This window comes from Leucoraja erinacea, chromosome 11, assembly GCF_028641065.1.
Source record: "Leucoraja erinacea ecotype New England chromosome 11, Leri_hhj_1, whole genome shotgun sequence".
In the NCBI taxonomy this organism is placed as follows: Eukaryota; Metazoa; Chordata; class Chondrichthyes; order Rajiformes; family Rajidae; genus Leucoraja; species Leucoraja erinaceus.
The window spans coordinates 8,828,309-8,848,257 of NC_073387.1; the positions used below are offsets into that span (position 1 = coordinate 8,828,309).

A 19,949-nucleotide genomic window follows, 5' to 3' on the forward strand; every position below is an offset into this window, starting at 1 on the left:
ATTAAAGCGATAAGTGGAAAGGATTGGGGATGTGGAAAGATTCGAGAGGGGGGAGGGGAGTCAGTCTACCCCACGACCGAAGTGGGAGGAGTAGTACAGTTGATAGCCAAAGGGAAGAAGGATCTCCTGTGGCATTCTGTACAGCATCTTGGTGATTCTTAAGGAACTTGGTAGTTCTTAGGAACTGCAGATGCTGGTTGACATCGAAGATAGACACAAAAACCTGGTACTTTTGTGTCAACCTACATGATTAGACACTTTGGTACGCAGAAACATGGCACAATCACATTTGCCATTGCGGGCAGCATGGTGGCGCAGTGGTAGAGCTGCTGCCTTAGAGTGCTTGCAGCAACAGAGACCCAGGTTCGATCCCGACTACGGGTGCTGTCTGTACGTAGTTTGTAAGTTTTCCCCGTGATCACGTGGGTTTTCTCTGAGATCTTCTGTTTCCTCCCACACCCCAAAGACATACAAGCTTGTAGGTTAATTGCCTTGGTGTATGTGTAAAATGTCCCTAGTGCATGTAGGGGTTTGCTGCGGGGTTTGCTGGTCGATTCGGACCCGGTGGGCCGAAGTGCCTGTTTCTGTGCTGTATCTCTAAACTAAACTAAACTAAGCACATTAACTAATATTCTCAAATAATCATAACCCACAAAGCCATTAAGTAAACTCTGGGTGCATTAAACAATTAGGAAGGCCAATGGTTTAATGTTTTATTGATAAGTGCTTGAGTCCAAGTGTAAAGAAATACTTCTGCAATTGTGAAAATCAAAAAAATGTACGTGCTGGAAAGCTAAAATAAGAATGTACATATACTCAGCAGGTCAGGCTGCATTAGTGGGAAGAGAAGCAGAGCTAATATTTCAGGTCGGCCTGACCTGCTGGATATTTGCATCATTTTCAGTTGTTTTTTTAAATGGCTGCAATTGTGTTGGGCTTTGGTTAAGAAGCTTTTTGAAAATGTATTCTCTCACAGGATGTGGATGTCACAGGCAAGATGGTGTGTATTCTCCATCCTTAAGTCCCTTGCACTGAGGGCATTGTTGACTGTGACCATAAGGTGACTCTGGAGCCACCTACAGTCCATACTGAGTAAGGACAAAAGATGTCCTTGAAGTACATTAGGAAATTCAATGTTTTTACAATAATCTGATGGTCTTATTTTTGTTCATTGTTTGAATGTAACTTCACAAACGGCCATGATGGAAGATAAACTCGGGTCTCCATATCAATGGTGCAGAATTCCGTAGTCCAGTAATGTAATTCATACAGTCACCAAGTCCTACAGCACGGAAACAGCCCAACTCATCCATGCCGAACAATATGCCACATCTAAACTAGTTCTGTTTGCCACATTCTGCCCATATCTTTCTTTCTCAGCCTTTCCCCTCCTTGAACCTGTCCAATTTTATTTTAAATGTTGTTATGTTAATGCCCTGGCAATGTTCTTGTAAAGTTTATTTGCAATCTTTCCAGCTTAATGGCATCTGTCCAGTTGCAGGGTGACCAAAACTGAGCATAATACTTCAAGTGCCTCCTCACCAACATCTTGTACAACTGCTACATAACACACCAACTTACAAACCCAATATCTAGATTAATGAAGTCCAACTTGCCAAAATCCTCCTTCACCACTATGGCATATCTACTTCTACCTCTGACACCACTTTCAGGGAACTATGTCCTTGTGCTCCTAGATCCCTCTGCTCTACAAAACCCCCTGGGACCCGCCAATTCACTGTGAATGTCCTGCCCTAGTTTGACTTCCCAAAATGCAAGACCTCACGTGTATCTGAATTAAACTCCAAAAATATTGCACCACAGTCTGAAGAAGGGTCCCAACTCCAAAATGTCATCTGTTCAGTCCCTGAATAAATAGCGTCGGACCCACTGAGTTCCTACAACACTGTTTTTTTGCTCACAATTACAGCAACTGGAGGATCTTTTGACTTCAAGCTCCGAAAAAATTCGCTTAGTTATTTAAGATTTTCTCTTTCAAGTTCTATATCCTGGTGGTGTGTGTGTGTGTGCTCATTCATTCAAAAGATTAGAGGCTGAAATCCAAGAGTCAAAAAGTTAGAATATCAAAGAAACAGATTCTTCAGCCTACCGAGTTACCTACCTATGCTAGTGCCATTTGCCTGCATTGGGCCTTCATTCCTATAAACCTTTTCTGTCCTTACACGTGTGAAAATGCCCTTTAAGCATTGCAACTGTGCCTGCCTTTACCATTTCCTCTTGCTGTTCTTTTCATATACCCATCACCCTCAGTGTGAAGGAAGAAGTTGCTCATCAGGTCCCTTTTAAATCTTTCCCCTCTCGCCTCGACTCTCTGCCCTGGAAAAAGGCTGTGACTGATCACCCTACCTACACCAGTTTCTCCATATTCCATATCACTTTATCTTGCACTAAACGGTATACCCTTTATCCTGTAAGTGGTGTACACTGTGGACGGCTTTGTTGTAATCACGTATAGTCTTACCTCTGACGAGATAGCATGCATCAAAAACACATTTCTCTGTACCTCAGTACACATGACAATAAACTAAACCAAAACCACCATGATTTTATATATCTCTGTAAGGTCACACCTCAGCATTCTTCATTCACCACAAGGAAGTAAGTCCCAGCCTACTCAATCTCCCCTAATAATCCAATTGATCTTTGGGGCTCTAAAAATGTCACAGTTTAGTTTACTTTAGTTTAGAGATACAACGTGGAAACAGGCCCTTCGGCCCACCGAGTCCGCACCGACCCGCGATCCCCGCACATTAACACAAGCCTAAACACACTTGGGCCAATTTACACTTATACATGGTATACAAACTCAAGCCAATCAAACCACAAGCCTGTACATCTTTGGTGTGTGTGAAGAAACCAAACATCTCGGAGAAAACCCATGGGGAGAACATACAAACTCCGTACAGACAGCATCCATGGTCGGGATCGAACCCAGGTCTCTGGCACTGCAAGCTCTAATGCTGCACCACCGTGCTGCCCTAATTGTCGCCCAGGATTGCAGGGATTAGTTGGGAGAGTTGTATTGGTGAATAGGGAATGGGTGAGTTTATGAGGATGCAAGAATGAAAATGAGATTATTGTTGATGTTGTACTAGATGGCTTCTGTGCTGCATGAAGGTTTAACCATGCTATTAGATACAGGACATAAAGGGCTGGGGTAGCTCAGCAGGTCAGGCAGCATCTCTGGAGAACTTGAACAGGTGATGTTGCAGTCTGAAGAAATGTCCCGACTTGAAACTTTATCTATCCATGTCCAGAGATGCTCCTGACCCATTGAGTTACTCCAGCACATTGTATTATTTGTAAACCAACTGCTGTTCCTTGTTTCTACTTATTAAATACAGGCCTGAGAGGTATGTGTAATCTCCTTGCGTTCCTTTTTCATATCTCCTTAAATTCCCTTTAATAATCTTCATCAAACATGGGTTACTGTTTCAATTACCCTCCCAAATGTTCCACCACACTAGCTTTAGCTTCTCAACCTGTTTGCCTTGCCTATTCAGATCTTGATCCCAACCCCATTTCCCAGGGTTTATCCATTCCCCTCCTCCACTTATCCCTCTCACCGTCCCATTCTCCAAAGGGATACACAAGGATCCGGGACAAAGACTTTGAAAACTCAACTTCAATTACAGGAAAACATAAAAGAGAAAAAAAGCGTGGACACTTTAGCAGGCTGAAACTGAGCCAAGAAAATCTGTCCATTGTCTTGGTACTGGTTGAATCCCACAGTATAAATAGTGGTAAATATTAATCTGGTTGCTAAGGATTCCAAGTCGCAGGTTGTGTTATTTGCAAACAAAAGATTAACAGTAATAGGATTCACATGACAGACTCCAATAACTAGGCAATGCTTGTCAAAATGTGATAAAGGATTTAGTGCAAGCAATTTCACAGTCCGTACACAAAACGATCGGTTTGTAAAAAAAAAAAAAACTCTTTAAGTTGAACACAGAGCAATCTTTTTATTCTTCGCTCACTGTGCAAGACTCCCAGCTCAGAAGCTACACTGGCTGAAGCTTTTACAAATGAAGATTCATCACCAGCCTTTCCTTCTCAACTTCTCTTATCACCCCACATTTCCCACGAGTATTCAACGAGTCCATTTCCATAGCACAAGGCTGTAAAATGGATAATTTCACTGTTTATACAACTAATAAATGACAGTATTCAAAGAAAATTACAAACAGATTTTGAGGATGCTGCAATGAGTAATTGCTTAATCTTTAGTTCTCAAAGATGCTGGGCATTTCTCTTCAACATTGCTATCAACCCTGTCAAACACTCATGTGCATTTAATTTTATCCCATTATTTACCTGACGTTGAACAGGTATTTATTTTAGTTCAACACTGGGAGGTCACAAAACATTGATGTTGGCCCTTGTTCTTTGTATGCCAATTACATCCATCTTCAGGCTCCATGGCTGAATTTCAAGCTTGAGACCCTCCTTCATTTGGAGGTTGTGCTCCAGTCCAATACCTTCTCCTGCACTAAGAGTTTGCTTTGTCTGCATCATCACCTGGGTCCACCTAAAGATCAAGCATCTGGCCTCTAGACTTCCTTTGCACTCCTGACTAAAATAAGATGTTACTCTTCAAAACCCAATCCTACAACTCTTGTACCTTTGACTGGCCTTTGATTGTGGGAATCCTTGAGCAGCTTTGCATGGTGGATTCTTCCTATACAATTATCTCATACTTGCCACAAGTTCCTTGGAGCCATGAGAGCAGAGATTTTCACCAGATTAGCCAAGAATTGGAATGGACTTGTAACCTAAAACTAAAGTGCCTATGGAAATTCTTTCATCTCTATTGAGTCCATTGGGCTTGAGTGTTCCTAGTTCATGTAGGTTATGAAGACACATTGTACATATCAGTATTGCAGTGGTAATGCATCTTAACTAGTGATCTAGAGCCCTTGTACAATGCCATACAAGTGGATTTAGAGATTTTAAAATCAGATTTTATTAATCTGCAAATAATTAAATAAATGGACTAAATTAAAGTCACCATAATGGTGTCAGGATTGGGTTCACTAATCTATATTACTAAAATTCTGACCTTGACCACTTCCTGGTGTTCTGTATATTGATTTTGGAAAAAACGCTGCCACCTACGGCTGTGATTTTTGGCCATCTTAGTCAGAGTCCCCCTCCGCTGTGCAGGACAAGAGGATTTTTACCATCGATTAAAAATAAAAGAGTTATTAGTGTTTAAAATGTTGAGATTCTCTCTCCTGAAGGCCACGCCCCTTCCGGAGGGATTATAAAACCTGGAAGTGTTGAGTGCCTCAGTTAGTCTCTGAAAGATAGGAGAGCGAGAGGGTCACGTCTCTCAGTCCGAGCTGTGAATAACACTGAACACATGTCTACTGTGCGTGTGGTTTTACTGACCTTGAGTGACCTTGAGTGCCCTTAATGTGGTTTGAAAATGAAAATGTGGTTGGTTTGAAATAAAGCACAGCAAATGGTTGATGGTGGTTGGTTTGAAATAAAGCACAGCAAATGGTTGGTGGTGGTTGGTTTGAAATGGCAAATGATTAAAAGTCTAAACTTGACAACTTCCTGTTTGCACTGTATATTGATTTTAGATTAAAATTGCTACCACTTACGGCTGTGATTTTTGGCCATCTTACTCAGTCCCCCTCCGCTCATCAGGTGCAGAGGATTCTTCCCATCAATGAAAAATAAAAGTGTTATTAGTGTTAAAAAAATGTCACTCCTGTCAATCACGCCATGAAGGCCACGCCCCTTCCGGTGGGAGGGAGGAGGGATTATAATACCCGGAAGTGTGAGTGTGGCTCAGTCTCTGCAAGATGGGGGAGGGAGAGGTCATGTCTCTGTCTGAGCTGTGAATCAACTGAACACACTGAATGTCTACTGAACTATGAGTGTGGTGTTTATGTGGTGTATATGTGGTGATTTGTGATGTTTTGTGTGGGTTTTATGGTGGCTTCACTGCTTGAAATAATATGAAACGGCATTTGAATGTGATGGCCTTGCACCCTGCTTGAAATGGTATAAAACTGCATTTGAATTTGGTGGCCTTGCACCCTGCATGAAATGGTATGAAACTGCATTTGAATTCGCTGGTCTTGCACCCTGCTTGAAGTGGTAGGAAACTGCACTTGAATTCGGTGTCTTTGCACCCTGCTTGAAGTGGTAAGAAACTGTGTTTGAATTTGGTGGCCATACTAGCGCTCCAGAAAGCCCCCCCACCCCACTGGCCACCAATATTGGAATTGGTGGAGAGGTGGAATTTTGCATTGGGGGACCAGTCCTCCCGTGTGAACATGGGACCCAATGGGTCCCACTTAGTCTAGTACAAAATAAAATCAGAAAAAAGATAGAGATATGTAGCAGAATGTGTGGCAAGTAAGAATAGGAAGCAGAAATAGCATTTTGTCAGAATTTCTCCATCTGCTGGCAGTTATTTTCTTCCAAAGTTGTTAACTAATCCACTGTAGTGCAAGAAACTTGTAAATACAACGTTCAGATGGATGATTCTTATTCAACCTCTAAGGGGGCTCAGCAAGCCTTTCCCTTGTATCCCAGCTCTGTTAGAACACCATCATAGCTGGACCTGCAGTAGAGGTAGCCAAACACCCCTGCAGTCTCAAGTCAACTTGGCAGGTGCTATATCAGTTGACAGAATTACCTACAATTAATAATAAAACTTTGTTACCAATTATAACACAAGAGCAATTTATGTAAGCACTTTAAATCTATTAAACTGTCTAAGCAACATAGCAAGATTCCACTTGGCCCATCAAGTCTGTGCTGTCCCATCAAGTCTGTGCAGTGCAGAGCAATCCCATTTCCCCACTAATTTTCCCTGTAACTATTCATAACTCCAGCAACTCACCTACTCTAGGGATAATTTACAGTGACCAAGTAACCTGCCAATCCCCAAATCTTTGGCATGTGTGAGAAAACCGGAGCATCTGGAGAAAACCCGTGTGGTCACAGGTAGAACATGCAAACTCGGGAATGAAGCTGGGCCTCTGAAATTGTGAGGTGTTAGCTCAACCAGCTGTGCCAGTGTATCAGCCACAGTTTGATAAATTTGAAACTACTGAGTTCATTATTTTTTCTCCGTCAATGAATTAATATCAAAAGCTCCCTCACAAAGTAACCGTTGTGCAGCGGTAGAGTTGCTGTGTGTAGGATAGTGTTGGTATACGAGGATCGCTGGTCGGTGCGGACTCTGCAGAGCCCGTTTACATGTGGTATCTCTAAACTAAACTAAAGGTAACCTGATTTGTCCTTGTTTCTTTTTGTTCATTAGTTTAATTGGTAGCAATAAATAAAACACATGTTAGCTGTTGGAATCCATATTCATCCAGAACCCTTTACTGTTGGTTAGGAATGAGTTTGCCTACTCTTCGAGTGATGGGATGGTCTACATTCGCCAGTTCAGCCCCATCACAAGTGAAATGAAACTCGTGAGCATTCTGCAGGGTCACGAGGCTGACATCACTGCCATCTTGTGGCATTCCCTCTTAAATAAGTGGATCAGTGGCTCAGAGGATGGGACAATCCGGATCTGGGTAAGTATCTCAGGAACCAAGATATGCTGGAACCAGTTGAAGAAACTGGCCTGGTTAAGTAAGAGACTTTAATTGTTGGTAACTTTTCATAACCAGACCATCACACAAACCAACGTCCCTACTATTGACTCCATTTATACCTCACGCTGCCTCAGTAAGACCAGCAGCATAATCAAGGAAGAGTTGCACCCTGGCCACTCGCTCTTCTCCCCGTTCCCATTAGGCAAAAGGTATAGAAGTGTAAAAACGTTCACCTCCAGATTCAGGGACAGTTTTTTCCCAGCTGTTATCAGGCAACTGAATCATCCTACCACAGCTAGAAAGCAGTGCTGAACTACTATCTTCCTCATTGGTGATCCTCAGTCTATTCTTGATCGGACTTTGCTGGCTTTATCTTGCACTAAACGTTATTCCCTTATCATATATCTATACACAGTAATGACTCAATTGTAGTCATGTATTTACTTTCTGCTAACTGGATAGCACGCAACAAAAGCTTTTCACGGTACCTCGATACATGTTACAATAAACTAAACTGAACTGAATTATCTGAATTGAATGCTTTACAAAGCATTTCACACCCAATGATGTACATCAGAATAGTAATTACAATTCTATAGAAAACATAAGCAAATTGCACACAGCTAGGTCACATGGAGGAATGGTCAGATTGTCTGTTGTACTAATGTTGCTTCATGGATTAAAAGAAAAGAAGAACAGCTCTGCCATTTCCAATCTCCACAACTTGAGTTCAATTCAGTTTATTGCCACATGTACCGAGGAACAGTACTTTTATCACCCCATGCAAGAGATTGCAATAGAGTAGCATTCCCTGCATTACACCGCAGAAGTACTGCAGTGGTGTCAGAGAGGGTTAGACACAGGAACGGAGGTCTAAAGCACAGTTGTCATATTCAGCCTGACACATGAGAATGAGTAGCTATGTACAATACATTAATAGGCCATATATACGGGCTTCATATGGGCCACCAGCAAAATGCAGGTGTGCCGAACTGCAATATGTTATCATCATCCTCAAGGTTTCAAGGTCATTGTATTGTAACGTACCAATTAACGTACAGTGAAATTCGAATTACCATACAGCCATACTAAAAAAAAGCAACAAGACACAAAACTACATAAACGTTAACATTAACATCCACCACAGCGGCCCCACCACATTCCTCACTGTGATGGAAGGCATTAAAGTCCAAACTTCTTCCTCTTTTATTCTCCCACGACCGGGGCAGTCTAAACATCCGCAGTTAGGGCGATCGAAACTCCCGCAGCTGGCGATCGAATTCCCCGCGTCAGGGCGATCGAAGCTCCTGCGTCTTGGAGTTCCTGTGCAACAGTTACTGAATACTGAACCATCCAAGTGTTTCTCAACATTATTGGACTGTCTATTTGTAACAGAGTGAAGATGGATCGCAATGTGATCAAATACTGGTCACACATGAACCGGTTAATTGTCTCTGCATCGATCAGGACAATGGCTGCATTATAGCTGGGATTCAGGAAAGCATGAGGTAAGGCTTGCCCGTGAGAGTACATGGGCTTATGAAGTGTGGGGTTGATGGTGGTTGTCCAGCATGGAAAATTAAACTGTGAATAGTGCAGATTGGTTATTTCCTACTAACCAATTGTAGTGCTTGTTAGTAGGTGCTCCGCCTATTATGCAATTGATATTACCAAGATCTTTCTTACGTAATTCAGTCTTGGTAGCTGCTAGTTACTGTAATGTCCTGCAGACCAATGCTATAGGTGTAGTTTAATAAATATGTGTTGTATCTTGACGTGTGTATGACTCGACTCATTACATGGTGTCAAGAAGTGAATCTTAACTACTCCGTTCACGTTTTTCAGGTTTTTATATTTGTTTTATGTGCCTGTTATCTCTATCATGGCAAACTCGTTCTCAGATTCAGATTCAGATTCAACTTTAATTGTCATTGTCAGTGTACAGTACAGAGACAACGGAATGCAGTTAGCATCTCCCTGGAAGAGCGAGATAGAATATGATTTCAATAAATAAATATTTTTACATGTATACAGACATAGTGTTTTTCCTGTGGGAGGAGTGTCCGGGGGGGGGGGGGGTGATTGGCAGTCACCGAGGTACATTGTTGAGTAGAGTGACAGCCGCAGGGAAGAAGCTGTTCCTGGACCTGCTGGTCCGGCAACGGAGAGACCTGTAGCGCCTCCCCGATGGTAGGAGGGTAAACAGTCCATGGTTGGGGTGAGAGCAGTCCTTGGCGATGCTGAGCGCCCTCCGCAGACAACGCTTGCTTTGGACAGACTCAATGGAGGGGAGCGAGGAACCGGTGATGCGTTGGGCAATTTTCACCACCCTCTGCAGTGCTTTCCGATCGGAGACAGAACAGTTGCCATACCATACTGTGATACAGTTGGTAAGGATGCTCTCGATGGTGCAGCGGTAGAAGTTCACCAGGATCTGAGGAGACAGATGGACCTTCTTCAGTCTCCTCGGGAAGAAGAGACGCTGGTGAGCCTTCTTGATCAGAGTTGAGGTATTGTGGGTCCAAGAGAGGTCATCGGAGATGTTGACCCCCAGGAACCTGAAGCTGGAAACACGTTCCACCTCCGTCCTAGTCCTCTGATCTTTGACTCTGTCATTATTGAATGCTTGTGCCTTTTCGAGCGCGATTACATTCAGTACATTCGCATTGTTCATCGCAACGGTCCTCCAGATGTACGTGCTTCTGTGTTACTAAAGCTGGCTGGTTCTGAGGCAATGAAAGGTACAGACCATTTTACTTTTGAGCCTGCTGTTTTAGATGCAAATGGTCAGATCTAAATACTTGCAGAAATGATTGGTGACCCTGTTGTCTTACTTGCAAAGTTTAAACAGTTGTGTGACCTCCCCTCAAACTTTATTATCGAACATAACAAGTTTATTTCTTGTAAGCAACAAGTCGGCGAGCCAGTTGAGTGCTTTATCAGCGTCTGGAAACACATGGCTGCACGCTGTCATTTTCGAGATTTATGCGATTAACTGATCCGCGACAAAATTGTTGGAGGTATGCTCAGTGACAATGGGAGATACGAATTACTTTGTAACACTGAACTGACTCTAAATCAAGCTGAACACGCCTGTCGGATTGATGAGATAACGGCTTCTCACACTCAGTCTGTGATCTCTGTCCACCGCTTCCAGTATAGTGTCAACCTTACAGACATCTCCTGTCGTAACAGGCGTCCAGTCGTAACAGCTTTCCCTGACCTGGCAGCAGAGAAGGTCTGCTGCTTGATGTCCTAATTGTAGCTATTCTCATGCTCTGGCTTGGTAGTTCTGTATTGCAAAATTTACAATATCTGGAAGAAATTATACTATTTTGCAAAATGTTGCCGTTCCCGTGCAATCCATCCCAAGGCCGAGTTTGCACCTGTTACAACATGATTTTGCTGTTAACGAAAACCAAGAGCCTGAGGTGCCATCCTCCGCTCAGCTCTCTGAAAGTGAAGATAACAGTTGAGTCATCCACTCTCTCCTCCCTTCCTCTAATGAGCAACTTGACCCTGAGGTAACCATGTTTGTGAATAACAAGCCTATGATCGCAAAGATTGATACGGCGCGAAATGCAATGTCATCTCGTCATCTGAGTTTTTAATTAAAACATAATGCTGAGCATGTCGAAAAGGCCTCGGCCACGCTTCGGCCCTAAGGGGGTGATGTTCTACACCTGCTTGGACAAACTGATTTAAACTGCATCATAGACTCGCAGTCTCATACACTAAACCTTTATATCGTCAAGGGGGATTCTGAAACTCTGCTTGGTGTCAATGCATGCCATGATCTAAGCATAGTCTACTTTGGCCGCGCTGTCCATCAACACTTTTTCGCTGAGGGCTCCATTCACCAAATACTCTCTCAATATAGAGAACTATTTAATGATGAGCTTGGCAAGCTACCCCTCAAGTACAGCATCGCTGTTGATCCCAAAGTCACTCCTGTGGTTCGAGCACCACATAGTGTTCTGCTTGCCATGCGTGACAAAGTACACAATGAGCTCAAGCGGATGGTCTCCCTGGGTGTCATAGCTGAAGTTTCTGACCAATCTGACTGAGTATCCACCATGGTTGTTGCAACGAAGAAGAACAAGGAGGAAATCCGTATCTGCATAAACCCCAGGAATCTCAACATAGCTATCAAACGCCCGCACAACCCTATGCGAACGGTAGAGGAAGTTGCTGCTCACATAGGCAACGCATCAGTGTTCTCCGTTCTGGATGCCGAAAGTTATTTTTGGCAGATTCCGCTGGACCCAGACTCGTCTAGCCTTACTAAGTTCGGTACCTGCTTTGGCCGTTACAAATTCCTGAGAATGCCCTTTGGCATCAACTCTGCCAGCGAGGATTTTCAACGCACGATGGAACAACTGTTTGCAGGGTATCCATGCCCCATCATTGTCGATGACATTCTTGTCTGAGGGTGCGACTTGACTGAGCATGATGCATCCCAGTACCGATGGCGACTGCAAGTGTCGCATAGTAACCGACACTGAACAATGTTATGCACAGATTGAAAAAGAATTGCTTGCAGTGGTTTTCGCCTGCACAAAATTCAAAGACTTGAAGCCTGTGACTATAGAGGGTAGCATTTTTTCTAAAATCAATGTACAGCGCAGACAGGAAGTGGTCAAGATGAAACTTTAAATTATATAGATGTGTTGTATCTTAACGTGTGTACGACTCGACTCATTACAAATAGCTTATGGACATTGCAAATGTTTGCAATACAGTAGGAAGGAACTGCAGATGCTGGTTTAAACCGAAGATAGACTCAAAATGTTGGAGTGACTCAGTGGGACAGGCAGCATCTCTGGAGAGTAGGACGTCATTCATTCCCTCTCTCCAGAGATTCTGCCTGTCCTGCTGAGTTACTTCAGCATTTTGAGTCTATTTGCAGAACAGTAGATATGGTTAATTTTACTAAAGTCAAGCAGCAGAGGGAGATATAGTGGAAGGTTTTCCAAGCTCCACAGCTTTGAAGCTGCTCATTCCCTCTCAGTTCGCAACTTTCTGACGGTTAGCATTTTTTTTATTTTGATCAGATCATGTTTGATCTGATCATTTTTTCTTGAAATTACACTCTATACAGTTAGAATCAGGTGTGGAATGGTGAGTTTCCAGCTCCACAGGGTCATGGTGGTGCAGTGGTAGAGTTGCTACCTTACAGTGATGCAGCGCTGGAGACAAAGGTTCAATCCCGACTACGGGTGCTGTCTGAACGGAGTTTGTACATTCTCCCTGTGACCTGCGTGGGTATTCTCAGAGATCTTCAGTTTCCTCCCACATTCTGAAGATGTACAGGTTTGTAGGTTAATTAGCTTAGTAAAATGTAAAAATTGTCCCTAGTGGGTTTTAATGTGCGGGGATCGCTGGTCGGCACGGACCTGGTGGGCCGAAGGGCCTGTTTCCGCGCTATATCTCAAAATTAAAAAACGAAATGAAGTAAAGTTTCCTCTGCATTCCTGTTCTCAAATTGCTTCTTGGTCTGAGGAGGTTTGAAATCCTCATTGTTGATTTCGAATCTCTACATAGTCTCACCCCAGAGTTAGACCTTTGAAAATGTTTCTCCATTTCTCACTGGTTTACATATATCCGATTTTAATCTTTCCACAATTCCTGGCAGTTCCTTCATTTGGGACCTGTGTTTTCGTTTGACAGGGGCATCATTTTTGTTGATCTACAAGTCGAGGTCTGGAATCACATCTAGGCCAGACCAAGTAAGAATGGACACATTAGTGAATCTGATGGATTTTCACAGTACATTGTCATTCTTACCACTGCACAACCATCATACCTGAAGTTAAGGTGCAAATCAAAGTAATTTTCTTATAGATAGACACAAAGTGCTGGTGTAACTTAACGGGTCAGGCAGCATCTCAAGAGAAAAAGGATGGATGTCCTTTCAGGTCGGGAACCTTCTGCAGACTCCGGGTTTGAAGAAGGTTCTCGAACAAAAGCGGCGCCAATCCTTTTTCTCTGGCCTGCTGAGTTATCCCAGCACTTTCTGTCTATCTTTGGTATAAACCAGCACCTGCAGTTCTGTGTTTCCACCTCTTCTTGTAGATTTGTATTAATGATTATTAAAGACATTCCTTTTCATTTACTTGTGGGTTTTTTTTTTCCTGCATGCTATTTAATTTAACTTTCATTAATATTTCTTTAATATTTCTTCAGTGTTTATGACCCTGAAACATTTATGCAAGTGCAGAGAAATATTGGACACACTGATTCAATCCGTTCCATCATCCACATTCCTGAGAGAAGCCAGGTAACTCAGACCCTTCAGCACCAATACTAGGAGTCTTTCTTCTGGAGCATCTTCTGCTCATCAATGTTGGGGAATTATCTATTTGAAGCATCTGGGACTTTCAGGTCAGGAAGTTAGGAAATGACTGCAAGTTAGGTAGCATTGATGGAGTACGTGGAGGAAGGGACTGCTGATGCTGGTTTAGACACAAAGTGCTGGAGTTTGAGGAACTCAGCGGTTCAGGCAGCATCTCTGGAGATAAAAGGATGGGTGACGTATCAGGTGAGCCTCACGTCAGTTGTAGTGAAGCCATTGGAGAGGATTCTTCAAGGTAAGGTTTACTTGCATTTGGAAAAGAATAGGCTATTTGAGGATAGTCAGCATAGCTTAGGCCAAGGCAGGTTATGTCTTAATAATTTGAATTTTTTGAGGAGGAGACAAAGGTAATTGATGAGGGTAAGGCAGTGCATGTTGTCCTCGTGGCTTTTAGTAAGCCATGCGATAAAGTCCCTCATGGCAGGCTGCCATGAATATTAAGATGTATTGGATTCATTGTGGCTTGGTAGTTTAGATTCAGAACAAGCTTATCTCTGGAAGACAGGTTGTGGTGAAAGGGTGTTATTCTGGCTAGAGGTCTGTGATCAGTAGTGTTCCTCAGGGATCAATGTCACCTCTGTCATTTGTGATATATATAAATGACTTGGAGGTAAAGTAGCTGGGTTGGTTAATAAGTTTGCAGCCAACATCACATTTGGTGGGGTTATCAAGGAATGCAGTGGGATATAGATAAGTTACAGATAAGAGCAGACACATGGCAGATGGAATTTAATCCAAGCAAACGTGAGGTGTTGCACATTGGAAGGTTGATTGTGTGGGGAAAGTGTACAGTTTATGGCTAGACCCTTAACAACATTAACATACAGAGGGATCTTGGGATCCAAGTCTACAGCTCCCTTAAAATGTAGATAGATTGGTAACGATGGTGTATGGAATGCATACCTTCATCAGTCAGGGGTTGGACAGGCTAGATGCAGGAAGATTGTTCCCGATGTTGGGGAAGTCCAGAACAAGGGGTCACAGTTTAAGGTTAAGGGGGAAATCTTTTAGGACCGAGATGAGGAAAACTTTTTTCACACAGAGAGTGGTGAATCTCTGGAATTCTCCGCCGCAGAAGGTAGTTGAGGCCAGTTCATTGGCTATATTTAAGAGGGAGTTAGATGTGGCCCTTGTGGCTAAAGGGATCAGGGGGTATGGAGAGAAGGCAGGTACAGGATCCCGAGTTGGCTGATCAGCCATAATCATATTGAATGGCGGTGCAGGCTCGAAGGGCCGAATGGCCTACTCCTGCACCTATTTTCTATGCTTCTATGTCTATGTTTCTATGTCAGAGCAGTGAGTATAAGAGTCAGGAGGTCATGTTGCAGTTTTACAAAAAAATGGTTAGGCTGCTTTTGGAGTATTGTGCCCAATTCTGGTCTCCTCATTATAGGAAATATATAAAGGTTTTGGAGAGGGTGCAGAAGTTATTTAACTGAATACTACATGGATTAGAGGGTACTAGTTATAAGAGAGGCGGGACACACTTGGAATGTTTTCTATGGAGCATTGAAGACTGAAGGATATACAATTATGAGAGGCATAGATAGGGTAGACAGTCTGAACCTTTTTTTGCCAAGGTAGAAATGTCATAGACTAGAAAGCTTAGCTTTAACATCAGAGGATGCATAGTTTAAAGAAGATATTGGGACAAGTATTTCTACGTAGAGAGCGCTAGGTACCTGGAATGCACTGCCACGGGTGGTGGTGGAAGCAGATACAATAGTGGCATTCAAGAGGTTTTTAGATGGGTACATGTATATGCAGGGAATGGAGGGAAATGGATCATGTGAAAAATAGATTAGTTTAACTGAGCAACATGTCTGGCATTGTCATTGTGGGCCAGAGTCTGTTCCTGTGCTAAACTCTGCCATGTTCTAATTACAAGTGATTTTAACAGTTGCACAGAATAAAATGTTTTCCAGTGGCAGTAGCTATTGCACAGTTAATGTAGATGGTATAAGTGTAAAGAGAAGATTAAATTGTTCTGATCTGGAATACATTGCCCAAACGTGTGCTGGAACCAAATGTAAACATAACTTTCAAAAGAGAATTAGATATTGAAAAGAACATAACTATAGGGTATATTGATAAAAGAGATCAGAGTGTCATTTTGAAAGTTGTTTCAATGAGTTAGCATCCTTGAAGGTGACTCATGCCATTTGCATTTTATTCTATTGGAAATTATCATAAATTAATGACTCATTTAATTAATGACTCAGTTGGCATATCTTCCAATTATTAAAATGGTTTGTATTTTTCTGCACATCTCTGAAATCTCTGTTCCAATTAACCTCGTCTTGTGCTCATGTTTCAGTATGTTACTGCTTCCTGGGATTGCACGGTGCGTGTCTGGAATGCTTACACCAAATTACTTCCAAAGAGCAAAGAAACAAGGAAAAGTACAAAAAGTGCGACAAGCTGAGAGGAAATCTCACCAGGGCTGCAATTTCCTTGGTGATTATTTCACTTTGAAATTGGTTTAACTTGTTACAAATTCATTGAGATGTGAAACTGTTTACCATCAGTTTAAATATTCAGCTACAGCATTGCCATGATTACTGGAACAGAATGTGACTGGACATTCTCTGACGAAAGGTACACCGCCTGATTCCCCAAATCTTCTGTGTCTGCTATTGAATTGAAGTTAGATGTCTGAAGGAATGGTCTACACTTGCCTAGATGGTTCAGTTGGGACCATGTCCAACACGGGCATAGTGGTGTGGAGCTACTGCCTCATAGTGCCAGACACCCGGGTTTAATCTTGACTACGGGTGCTTGTCTGTACGTAGTTTATACATTCTCCCCATGACCTGCATGGGTTTTCTCAGAGATCTTCGGTTTCCTCCCACATTTCAAAGACGTACAGATTTGCAGGTTAATTGGCTTGGTATAAATGTAAATTGTCCATAGGATAGTGTTAGAATGCGGGAATCACTGGTCAGTGTGGACGTGGTGGGCCGAAGGGCCTGTTTCCATGCTGTATCTCCAAACTAAACCCTCCACAACAATGCAACTTGAATGATCAGTAGCCTTCATTCATCTCAGACAACCATTTTCTCCTCCACTAACGTGCCATGTTTGGTAAGATTACTACCCATGGGAAGCAATGCACCGACATACCAAGGATTCTTTGACAGCACCTTGTACACCAATGAACTTTATCACCTATTAGGTCAAACACAAAAGGAATATGGAAATACCACCCTGTTCCAAGCTGCCCTCCCATTCACATGCCACTCTGATTTGGACACAAATATTCATTAATTGATCGACACCCTGGAAACCCTAATCAATAGCCTTGTGAGACCATGATAGTCAAGTAAACTGCTCAACTTCATTTATTCAAAGGCTCAAGGTGGGTGGGTTGAGAATGCTAGCTTTGTTAATGATATAATTCATAAGGACAGCACCTGTCAAGAATAAACTTTAAAAAATGTGATTAAAAAGCCTTCCGCAGTATAGACCATGCCTAAGATGAAAAATAGTAAAAAGGACATTGCATACTTTTGCAGAATGCTATTGTTTCTGTTATATTCTGTAAATCACATTTGTGCTGGACATTTCTGGCATGCCCTTGGCTCCGTTAGTTCCAAAATCTGTCCGAACCAGCAGCAATGATGACAGATTATCCATTCCCACAAGACCCAGAGAGTTGTGAATCGGTGGAATTCTCCACCACAGGCAGTAGAGGCCAATTTGAGCGTTAGATTCAGCTCTTAGGGCTAACGGTTCAATGGATATAGAGAGAAAGCAGGAACGGGACACTGATTTTGGATGATCAATCATGATCATATTGAATGGTGGTGCTAGCTCGAAGAGCCTACTACTTCACCTATTTTTCATGTTTTTATGTTTCTATGATGACAGCAAATGTACATTAAACATTATTATTATTACTCTAATCTTCTGTCAAGCTGCCTCATCTCTGCTGCAACTGAACTATTCCCAAGAAAGCTGATCCTTTATTAGGTAAATGCAGTTTTAAGATCTAGGACCCCCCACCCCCGTTTTGAACTAGCCCACAGCCAACCATGGCCTGTTTCCTTTGTTTACTTTTTTGCATATCTTCCATTCATTTGTTATATATCTCTCTATATCACCATCTATATCTCTCGTTTCCCTTTCCCCTGACTCTCTGTCTGAAGAAGGGTCTCGACCTGAAACGTCACCTATTCCTTTTCTCCAGAGATGATGTCTGACCCGCTGAGTTACTCCAGCTTTTAATGTGTAACTTTGGTGATTTTATAGAGGTCCATAAAATCATGATGGCCATAAATAGGGGTGAATGCACTCTGCCTTGTCCCAGGGTTGGGGAGTCAAGAACCAGAGGGCATACATTTAAGATGAGGGGGTAAAGATTAATAGGAACCCGAGAGGCAATTTGTTCACACTGTACATATATGGAATGAGATGATAGAGGAAGTTATTGAGACAGGTCATATAACAAAATTGAAAAGACATTTCGACAGGTACACAAGTAGAAACGGTTGAGAGGGATATTGGTCAAATTCAGGCAATATGGGCCTGGCCTAGATGGGGCATATTGGTCATCACGCATCATGGGCTCATGGTAAAATAGGCCAAAGTCAACATTGTTTTGTTAAGGGGAGATCTTGTCTGACAAATCTGTTGAGTTTTTTGAGGAGATATCAAACAGGCATAGGAGAGTCAGTGGATGCTATTTAGTTGGATTTTCAGAAGGCCTTTGATAAGATGCCACATGTGAGACTGCCAAACAAGATAGGGGCCCATGGTATTAGAGGGAAGGTACTAGCATGGATATCAGATTGGCTGACTGTCAAAAGACAAAGCATGGAAATAAAGGGGGCGTTTTCAGGTTGCCGCTGTTGTTTGTATTTCCACAAGGGTCTGTGTAGATACATCCATCAGTCTGAAGAGGGGTTTTGGCCTGAAACGTTGCCTATTTCCGTCGCTCCATAGATGCTGCTGCACCTGCTGAGTTTCTCCAGCATTTTAGTGTACCTTCAGTGTAGATACATTTTGGTTCTATGTTAATAATCTGGATGATGAAATTGATAGCTTTATGGCCAAGTTTCCGGATACTTCAAAGTTCAAAGTTCAAAGTAAACTTTATTGTCAATTCAATTATGCAACAGTAGTTACACAGAGGATTGAAATTACGTTTCCCCATACTCCAAATGTGCAAGTAATATTAAAAACACAGACAGACAACATACCAATAAAAATAGACAATAGACATTACATTATTTAAAATATTAAAATATTCACAGTATGCCAAAATGTAGCAAAAACTTTGAGGTATTTTAAAAAGGGTGCAACAATGAAAGGTGCAATATAGAAAAAGTGCAAATTTCGTACTGGAGACATTGAGCCAAGTTATTTTCACAGTTTGTTTGTCTTTGTTTGGGTACTGTTCATGGAATTTTCTTAAGTGTGTTGAGTAGTCTGATGGCCTGAGAGAAAAAGCTGTTTTTGAATCGTGTGGTTTTGCTCCGCATGCTGCGGTAGCGCTTGCCGGATGGTAGGAGGGTGAACAGTTTGTGTGCTGGGTGGGTGGTGTCTTTGATGATATTGGGGTTGCTCTCTTGCGACAGCGAGATGGGTATAGGTCCTGGATTGCTGGTTGGGGTGATCTGGTGATCTTCTCCGCTGTCCTCACCACTCTCTGTAGGGCCTTCTGGTCAGCAGCAGAGCAACTGCCATACCAGACTGAGAGACTGCTGGTAAGAATGCTCTCAATGGCACCCCTGTAAAAAGTCATGAGGGCAGAAGGGGGGAGGTCAGCTCTCCTCATCCGTCGAAGGAAGTGGAGGCGCTGCTGTGCTTTCTTGACTGGGGAGATGGTGCTGGTGGACCATGTCTGATCATCTGTGATGTGCACTCCCAGGAACTTGGTGCTTTTCACAGACTCCGAAGACAAGTGGAGAAGCAGGTAGTGTTGAGGAAGCAGGGAGGTTGCAAAATGACTTGGACAGGTTGGGAGAGTGGGCAAATAAGAGGCAAATGGAATACAGCAT

At 42.6% G+C, this 19,949-nt stretch overlaps 1 protein-coding gene across 1 annotated transcript in view; it reads left to right on the top strand.

Annotated features, from left to right (window-relative positions):
• The window catches only part of LOC129701886 (uncharacterized), a 71,874-nt gene extending 53,863 nt beyond the window's left edge, over nt 1-18,011 (top strand). Inside the window, exons 14-17 of the mRNA XM_055643374.1 lie at nt 7,388-7,571; nt 8,988-9,100; nt 13,779-13,872; nt 16,265-18,011. Coding sequence (XP_055499349.1) covers nt 7,388-7,571; nt 8,988-9,100; nt 13,779-13,872; nt 16,265-16,372 — 499 coding nt within the window. The 3' untranslated portion in view covers nt 16,373-18,011. The remainder of the gene's footprint in view (nt 1-7,387; nt 7,572-8,987; nt 9,101-13,778; nt 13,873-16,264) is intronic.
• The last annotated feature ends 1,938 nt before the right edge of the window (nt 18,012-19,949 follow it).